Genomic DNA, 10,000 nt, shown 5'->3' on the forward strand with positions numbered 1-10,000 from the left:
CCCCCCCCCGCCCCCCCACTGATGAAGCCCACTCTGACAGATATCAGGTGAGCGCACGGAACAGTGTTTGTACATTTTTCTCTTGCAAGGAGTATCCGGTTTAACCCTTTCACTACCACACTACAGAAGGGTTAACCTTCCGTAGTGTGGTAGTGAAAGGGTTAACCCTTTGTCTTGTGGCAGTGAAAGGGTTAACATTCTGTATTGTCGCAGTGAAAGGGTTAATCATTTGGTAGTGCGGTAGTGAAAGGTTTAAAACATTCACTGTTGTCCTAGAACTCTGCTGTGATGGGAACATAATGTTAGAAATGTCTTCCTATTATTTTTACAATTCTTTTTATTTAACCAGGTAAATCATTAATAACAAATTATTATTTACTATGGCGACCTGGCAAAAGGCACAGTCTGTTGAGGGATAGGGGGCCAGGGGGTAAAACAAATACAGAGTTAAAACGGAACAAGATTCAACAAAGTTAAAACATGTTAAGACAAAGAGAGCAAAACAGAACAGACACAGCAGGCAGATACAGGTGCTAGTTTAGGAGCAGTTGCAAGTGTCAGTATAAATGTCCACGATAGTATCCTTGAAAGCTGATTTAGAGAGGAAATTGTCCAGTTTTAGACTTTCTTGTAAATTGTTCCGGTCTGTGGGCACTTTGCATCAGTCCAATGAGAGGCAGGCAAAGAAAGGACGTCCTAGGATCTGTAGATATTCAATACGATCTGCCGATGAAAAAACAAACAGACAAACAAACCAGAATATTTTCTTTTTTTGTCATCAAAATGAATATCGGAAACAAGTCCCAAGTCTGAAAAAAGTCTGTTACTATTTGCAACTAAGTTCCAACGTTGCGTCAGCGAGATTGATTAGTTGAATCAGATCTCAACTGAGATCAACCTACAGATCAATAAAGCATGTTAATAAAGCATGTTAATATCCTGCTGCCATCTCCTGTGTTGTTGTTCACTTATTTTTGGGAGGCAATTCTCTGTCCTCACTCCTCAATGGTGGAACCAACTTCCCATCACAGTCAGAACAGCCCAAACCATCAGTCAGAACAGCCCAAACCATCAGTCAGAACAGCCCAAACCATCAGTCAGAACAGCCCAAACCATCAGTCAGAACAGCCCAAACCATCAGTCAGAACAGCCCAAACCATCAGTCAGAACAGCCCAAACCATCAGTCAGAACAGCCCAAACCATCAGTCAGAACAGCCCAAACCATCAGTCAGAACAGCCCAAACCATCAGTCAGAACAGCCCAAACCATCAGTCAGAACAGCCCAAACCATCAGTCAGAACAGCCCAAACCATCAGTCAGAACAGCCCAAACCATCAGTCAGAACATCCCAAACCATCAGTCAGAACAGCCCAAACCATCAGTCAGAACAGCCCAAACCATCAGTCAGAACAGCCCAAACCATCACAGTCAGGACAGCTGAAACCATCACAGTCAGGACAGACAGCTGAAACCATCACAGTCAGGACAGCTGAAACCATCACAGTCAGGACAGCTGAAACCATCACAGTCAGGACAGCTGAAACCATCACAGTCAGGACAGCTGAAACCACCACAGTCAGGACAGCTGAAACCACCACAGTCAGGACAGCTGAAACCATCACAGTCAGGACAGACAGCTGAAACCATCGGTCAGGACAGGTGAAACCATCACAGTCAGGACAGCTGAAACCACCACAGTCAGGACAGCTGAAACCATCACAGTCAGGACAGCTGAAACCACCACAGTCAGGACAGCTGAAACCACCACAGTCAGGACAGCTGAAACCATCACAGTCAGGACAGCTGAAACCATCACAGTCAGGACAGACAGCTGAAACCACCACAGTCAGGAAAGACAGCTGAAACCACCACAGTCAGGACAGACAGCTGAAACCACCACAGTCAGGACAGACAGCTGAAACCACCACAGTGAGAACAGCTGAAACCACCACAGTGAGAACAGCTGAAACCACCACAGTGAGAACAGCTGAAACCACCACAGTGAGAACAGCTGAAACCACCACAGTTAGGACAGACAGCTGAAACTATCACAGTCAGGACAGCTGAAACCACCACAGTTAGGACAGCTGAAACCATCACAGTCAGGACAGCTGAAACCACCACAGTTAGGACAGACCAAACCACCAGTCAGGACAGATGAAACCACCACAGTCAGGACAGACCAAACCACCACAGCCATGACAGATGAAACCACCACAGTCAGGACAGACAGCTGAAACCACCACAGTCAGGACAGCTGAAACCACCACAGTCAGGACAGCTGAAACCACCACAGTCAGGACAGCTGAAACCATCACAGTCAGGACAGCTGAAACCATCACAGTCAGGACAGACAGCTGAAACCACCACAGTCAGGACAGCTGAAACCACCACAGTCAGGACAGCTGAAACCATCACAGTCAGGACAGCTGAAACCATCACAGTCAGGACAGCTGAAACCACCACAGTCAGGACAGCTGAAACCACCACAGTCAGGACAGCTGAAACCATCACAGTCAGGACAGACAGCTGAAACCATCGGTCAGGACAGGTGAAACCATCACAGTCAGGACAGCTGAAACCACCACAGTCAGGACAGCTGAAACCATCACAGTCAGGACAGCTGAAACCACCACAGTCAGGACAGCTGAAACCACCACAGTCAGGACAGCTGAAACCATCACAGTCAGGACAGCTGAAACCATCACAGTCAGGACAGACAGCTGAAACCACCACAGTCAGGAAAGACAGCTGAAACCACCACAGTCAGGACAGACAGCTGAAACCACCACAGTCAGGACAGACATCTGAAACCACCACAGTGAGAACAGCTGAAACCACCACAGTGAGAACAGCTGAAACCACCACAGTGAGAACAGCTGAAACCACCACAGTGAGAACAGCTGAAACCACCACAGTTAGGACAGACAGCTGAAACTATCACAGTCAGGACAGCTGAAACCACCACAGTTAGGACAGCTGAAACCATCACAGTCAGGACAGCTGAAACCACCACAGTTAGGACAGACCAAACCACCACAGTCAGGACAGATGAAACCACCACAGTCAGGACAGACCAAACCACCACAGCCATGACAGATGAAACCACCACAGTCAGGACAGACAGCTGAAACCACCACAGTCAGGACAGACAGCTGAAACCACCACAGTCAGGACAGCTGAAACCACCACAGTCAGGACAGCTGAAACCACCACAGTCAGGACAGCTGAAACCATCACAGTCAGGACAGCTGAAACCATCACAGTCAGGACAGACAGCTGAAACCACCACAGTCAGGACAGCTGAAACCACCACAGTCAGGACAGCTGAAACCACCACAGTTAGGACAGACCAAACCACCACAGTCAGGACAGCTGAAACCACCACAGTTAGGACAGACCAAGCCACCACACTGTCTTTTACTATCATGCACTCTTCCACTAAATAATCTTCCATGTCTATATTACTACCTACTATACTAATATGTCTCTACTACTATGCACTCAACACTGCAGCACGCAATTTGTGTAAGTCGCTTTTGATAAAAGCGTCAGCTAAATGACTAAATGTAAATGTAAATATCTGAAATGAAAAAATGTAATACAATTAAATTAAATTAAATTAAGTACAATTAAATACTAACCTTTGTACTGTCTTTTACTAGTATGCACTCTGCTACGAATGAATCTACATTGCCTATATTATTACCTACTATGCTAATATGCACTCAAGACTGTAGCACTCTACACTGTTCAACCCTTCCTGCTGACTTGTTGTACAGAACTAGTAAATCGCTTTTAGATAAAAGCGTTCAGCTAAATGACTAAAATGTAAACGTAAATGTAGGTAAAAAAATCTTGGGTAGGCCTATTCATTTGAGTGGCAGCTTACAACATGTGTAAAGGATGAAGGGTTGGAATCATTTCCAGTATTACTATCAATGTAAACATACTGATCCCTTCCTATCGCCTGCAGACGTTTCTCCGTGTGAGGGCCAACAGACATACGAGACTGAACGGTACGTTTCACACAAACTCTACTGAATGCTGCTGTGTGTCGTATCGCTTGTCGTCTCAGGTTGTCGTAGAGCAGGAGAGGCCCCTGTGCATCATTTCATTTCAAATAACAATGACACTTTTAGGGGAGTGTCTGGTTTATAGGGACATTCCTCTGTTCATACCAACAATACCTGTCCAAACCCCCCCCCCCCCCCCCCAGTCATAGAGACACCATCACCCCCCAAACCCTCCCCCCCCCCCCCTGACCTAGCGCCCACACGAGCAGAGGAGCTATTAACCTTTGAACCTTGACCTCTTGATATGTTAACAGTCGATGCCCCCTGCTGGTGCAGGTGCTACGTCAAACCCGCCCCATTACGCCCCCACAGCGCAGGAGCCCACCTAGACTGCACCCAAGCTGGTAAGAGCCTCCGCGTGTCGTAGCACTACTCATCCCAACACCACTCACCCACCCGGCCTCCACAGGGGGGTTCATACGCCATAAGTCCCGGGTTTGAACTGCTATGGTAGTTAAGCACATGTTTAAATGGTATTAAGTTTGCATTAAGGGGCCTACTAAAACAGGGCCATAATATGGTCGTATTCATCCATCCACAATATAATTTTTGGCCCGTCCGAAGGCTACTAGAGAGAAATAGGATACCAGTATTCTATCTCATAATATCTTGATGCAATTTAGCTATATATATATATTTTTATTTTATTTTTTTTAAATAACTTGATTATTACAAGAGACAAAGACATTGACTTAGAATCAAAGACGTCCTAAGTCATCCTCTCCTATCTATGAATTATCGATGTCCTGTCGTAGTCCTTGGCCCCGGGCCCCATGACCCCATGACCTTGGTCCTCCACGTCAGGCCCCCGGGAGCTCCGTTTGACTACATTTAGCTGCTGTCTGTAGAATTCAGCCACAGAGCAAAATGCACTTATTGCAACTGTTCATCTGACCATTAGGAGAGCGCTGTGTTCAGAGATCGGAAAGAAAATAATCAGAAAGGTCTTTATTGCCAAGTAAGTTTGCACATAGAAGGAATTAGTTTTGCCCCGTTTGGTGCTACATTCACAGACAATTAAGGTAGAATAAAATCAAATGGAATATATAAACTAAATAAAAAATAAAAGTACAATATAATATAATATAGGACAGGGCTTTACAATTGTGGAGGTTGCAGTAAGTAGAGTATACACAATTTTCTTTTTTATAAAAGTACAGTGGACTAGAATAATGTAGTAGGGCTGTGCAAGTATGAACAGTTTTTAGTATATATACACATATATAGTCCACTAAGTCCAGGAAGGGTGTGTTGATGTAACACAGTTACATTACTGTACTGTCACTGTAATTATGTATAACCTCAAGTTTCAAGTTTGTTTTTATTTGTCACGTATAAGGTACATGTACATTACAGTGAAATGCTCGGTTCTGTATGAGCCCCCTGAGAATGTGCTTCATACAGTAAAAAAGTTAATAAAAGAGGAATAACACTATACAATATACAATATACAATACAATATTGTAGTGTTATTCCTCTTTTCCTAACTCTGTTACTGTATGAAGCACATTCTCAGGGGCTCATACAGAACCAAGCATGTCACTGTAATGTACATGTACCTCACCCCGTGTTGTCATTCACTTGGCTATGGCTGACCCTATGGCTTACTATTGACACATTTCAAACCCGCCCTCTTTGCTTGATCCTTCAATCACAACTTTGTTTTTTTTCCGAGGGAAGCAATTGTTGTGATTAGAGGATCAAGAAAAGTATAGGCTGTGGGTTTGAGATCAGGTCAAATGACTATGTAGGTGCCGGGGGTCTGACTTGACTCTTCAAACTGCCAAGGCTGTCGAGGTCTGTTAGCCTTTATTAGGGGCTTATATCAGGACAGTATAATGAGCTTCTGAAGAGGGAGGGGGAGGAGGAGGAGGAGGAGGAGGAGGAGGAGGAGGAGGAGGAGGAGGGGAGGTCTTCTCTGTTGGTTAATCAACCTCCCTCTCTCTCTCCCTCTCTCTCTCCCCCCATCATCTACTGTTCTCTCTTCCCCTCTCCAGTTGATAAGCCCCTCCTCATCTATGGGCATGTATTTAACCCTCATTAAGTGCACTGGGCTGGCTGAGTGCAGGTCACAGCCACCAGCCAGCTCCCTGTCCCCCCCCCCCCCCCCGTGAATTTGAGGGCCCTAAAACTTAATGCCCCCTCATGCAATCTGTACTCAGTCAGGGCCCAGTGGGACAGGAGGTGCAGTTGGTGTTCTGCTGGGTTCTGCTGGGTTACCTTTGATATTACTGTCTATGGAGGGAAATGGCGGGTGGGGGCGATCGAGAGTGGGGACGGTGAATAGATAGTGTGTGTGTGTGTGTGTGTGTGTGTGTGTGTGTGTGTGTGTGTGTGTGTGTGTGTGTGTGTGTGTGTGTGTGTGTGTGTGTGTGTGTGTGTGTGTGTGTGTGTGTGTGTGTGTGTGTGTGTGTGTGTGTGTGTGTGTGTGTGTGTGTGTGTGTGTGTGTGTGTGTGTGTGTGTGTGTGTGTGTGTGTGTGGGCTGGTCGATTAGGGCAAAAATCATAATCGCGATTATTTTGATTGATATTGAAATCACGATCGATTCCCATTGATTTGAGAACATCACATGGCGACGACTGAATTGGTTTAAACCTTTCTTCTTGAGCAAAGGCTGCCTTTTCTGTCGTCTTCTATAGAGTTACCAAAGACATCTAGAAATGACTGGAGCCTTGGCTCCTCTCCCTCCTCTCCCTCTGAACACCGGCTGAAATGACAACATGGGAATCGTGGGAGAAGCCAAAATCATAATTGAAATCGAAACTCGATTAATCACCCAGCCCTAGTATGTGTGTGTGTTGTGTGTTGTGTGTGTATGGGGGGGGGGGGTTGCTTCAAGTGTCAGAAGAAAGAGTCTGAAGTCATCACAGGAACTAGTTGATTGATTGATTGATTGATTGATTGATTGATTGATTGATTGATTCTTTTATTTTTGTGTCAAGTGCTAAACCCTCATAAGACACCAAAACTACTAGTCAAAGAAATCTACATGAAGGACATGTTTCTAAGAACGCCATCCCTTATGTCTTCGTAGACAGGACAGTGAAACAAAAAATGAACCCCACTCTGAATTTCGCCTACAGCAGCTCACACGCCAAACAAAGTGTGTCCTCCTCTGGGCATTAAACCTGCCCGTCTCTAGGGCTGGTGGTGAGTAGGGTTGGGTGCCGTTCACATTTGAACCGATACCGGTACCTGTGAATCGATACCGGTATATTTTTTCGGTACTTTAGTCTCTAAAAATGTAATCTACCTACCTCAGTTATAAAAAAATTGTCCAAACTTCAAATTATTTATTGTCATTATTATTATTATTATTATTTTTTAAATCCTCTTTTTCTCCGCCTGATTTTCTATTTTTTCTCCCCATCCCAATTTAGTCGTTATGCCAATTCCCCCCCCTCCCCTACCTGGTTGTTGTGCGCATGTTCGTTCCTCCTACTGGTCGGTACAAGGGAACCCTGAAGTCCACCACATGCTTCCTCCGACACATGTGGAGACAGCCAGTGGCTCTCTTCTCACCTGGCAGCGAGGACTCTCATTGGTGAAGTGTAACGCGTGGGAGGTCACGCTGCCTTCACCATTTCCTGCCTTTCGCTGAGCAGGCGTCCAGACCTGACCTGTAGGGGTCGCTGTCCACAATGGCAGATTACCACCCACGACTTCCCTCCCCCTAACTCAGCCAAACGAGTTAGTATGACGACCGGCCCAAGCCGCAGGGAAATGCTGACTCCGGGAGTCGAGACCGCAGCCTCTTGCATTGGTGACGAGCGCAATCTCCGCTACGCCACCCGACCGCCTGCGTTATCATTATTATTTATTTAGAATATAATATATAATATTGTAGGGCAGCTGGGTGGCGCAGCAGTCTAAGCGCTCGTCACCAACGCAAGAGACACCGGTATCGAATCCGGCTGTCAGCGTTGCCTCCGGCTTGGGCCGGCCGTCATACTGGCTCGATTGGCAGAGTCAGCGGGAGGGAAGTCGATGGGTTGTAATCTGGACGTTGTAACCAGCGACTCCTACAGGTCGGTCAGGGCGCCTGCACAGCAAAGAAGGGATATGGTGAAGGTAGTGTGACCCTCCCACGCGTTACACTTCACCAATGAGAGTCCGTGCTGGCAGGTGAAAAGAGGTTGCTGGCTGTCTCCTACCTATATGACGGAGGAAGCATCTGATAGACTTCAGGACTCCCTAGACCGACCAGTGGGGGGCACATGCGAGCAACGACCAGGAAGGGGAGGGGGGAATTGGCATAACGACTAAATTCGGATGGGAGAAAATCAGAGAAAAACAGGAGGAGAAAAAGTGGATAAAAAAAATATATATATATAATATTGCAGCGAGTGTTGTCTGCATCTAGCTTTGTAAAGTGTAACCACACTCGCGACCGCTTTCGACTTGCCATCGCCCCGACTGCTTTGTTGTTGTTGAATCGAGTCAAATCCTAGGTAAGCGTGTATTGTGTGTGTGTACATTGACGTGACGATAACCCCCCCCCCCCCCCCCCTCTTCTACCTGACTGCTCACCCTGCCTTTGTTCTGTCTGCCTCCAGTCAGGATTGGGAAGCTGAAGAGGAGGAGACCTGGGGAGGGCCAGGTTAGTCACCACATGGTCGTCTCCACATTCAGATCTCCTACGGCTGCTGTCGGGTGAAATCTTCTGTTTCAGTTGTCAAACAAAAGAGTGGCTTGTAACTGCTACCTTCCTTAAAAATGTATAATATTTTTTATTTTTTTTTACCTTTATTGGATTATGGTGATATATGGTGTCGATGTGTCCTTGAGCAAGACACTTAACCCCTAATTGCTCCCGATGAGCAGGTTGGCACCTTGCATGGTCGCCTCCGCCGTCGGTGTGTGAATGTGTGAGTGAACGGGTAAAATGTGAGGAACAAAATTGTAAAGCGATTTGGCTAAAAGCGCTGTATAAAAAAGCAGCCATTTTACCATATATTTTATATACAGTATGAATGCCCCAGAATCACATATTTGTGTTTTAGACACAATAATATTATGCTGCTTCATGATTTGTAACAGCTCATCCCTCACACATCAATACATTCTGTGTGTTGTATGAATTGTCAGGTCAGTCATCCCTGGCCATAAGAACACATCCCTTGGTATTTGTTTGTACACAAAGCCATCCCGGGCGGCGGGGCAGTTACCAACTTACAGAAACACTTTACTCATTCATCCAAGAGGTGGACATTACAATCTGAGATCACAAAATGATATCTCATATCATGTTGCCACTGTCGGAACTGAATTTGGGGAAACGATCGTTCAGCTATGCTGCTTTGTTCTCCTGGAACATACTGTATCACAAAGGGATTTTAAGCCAGAGTTCCTCATTGGAATTGATAATTTTACAGAAAGAATGGACACATTCTTGCCATGGAGTGCTCATGTCTTTAATGTAGTCTTTTTCATTGAAATGTGACATTTTCTCAACTTTTTAGTATTTGTGTGCTTTTACTATCTTGTTTTTCTAATTATTATTATTATTATTTTTAATGATTATAAAATGATAAATGCTATGTGATGATTATCTGTAGGCCTATGCTTCCTTCTTGGCCAGGGTCTACTTGAAAAATAGATGTGTTTATCCTGGTTACATCTCACTGTGATTACCCTGGTTACTTACATCTCACTGTGATTACCCTGGTGGTTACTTACATCTCACTGTGATTACCCTGGTTACTTACATCTCACTGTGATTACCCTGGTTACTTACATCTCACTGTGATTACCCTGGTTACTTACATCTCACTGTGATTACCCTGGTTACTTACATCTCACTGTGATTACCCTGGTTACTTACATCTCAATGTGATTACCCTGGTTACTTACATCTCACTGTGATTACCCTGGTTACTTACATCTCAATGTGATTACCCTGGTTACTTACATCTCACTGTG

The 10,000-nt window shown here is 45.4% G+C and overlaps 1 protein-coding gene across 1 annotated transcript in view; it reads left to right on the forward strand.

Moving 5' to 3' along the window:
- Positions 1-5: 5 nt before the first annotated feature.
- rnf220b (ring finger protein 220b) overlaps positions 6-10,000 on the forward strand; it is a gene marked incomplete at its 5' end in the record, with an annotated part of 21,830 nt that continues 11,835 nt past the window's right edge. Inside the window, 4 exon segments of the mRNA XM_084311313.1 lie at positions 6-47; positions 3,978-4,020; positions 4,332-4,421; positions 8,635-8,678. Of these exon segments, the coding sequence (XP_084167439.1) occupies positions 6-47; positions 3,978-4,020; positions 4,332-4,421; positions 8,635-8,678 (219 nt within the window).

The sequence above is a fragment of the Notolepis coatsorum genome (genome assembly GCF_963971535.1).
Source record: "Notolepis coatsorum genome assembly, chromosome: 3".
NCBI lineage: Eukaryota > Metazoa > Chordata > Actinopteri > Aulopiformes > Paralepididae > Notolepis > Notolepis coatsorum.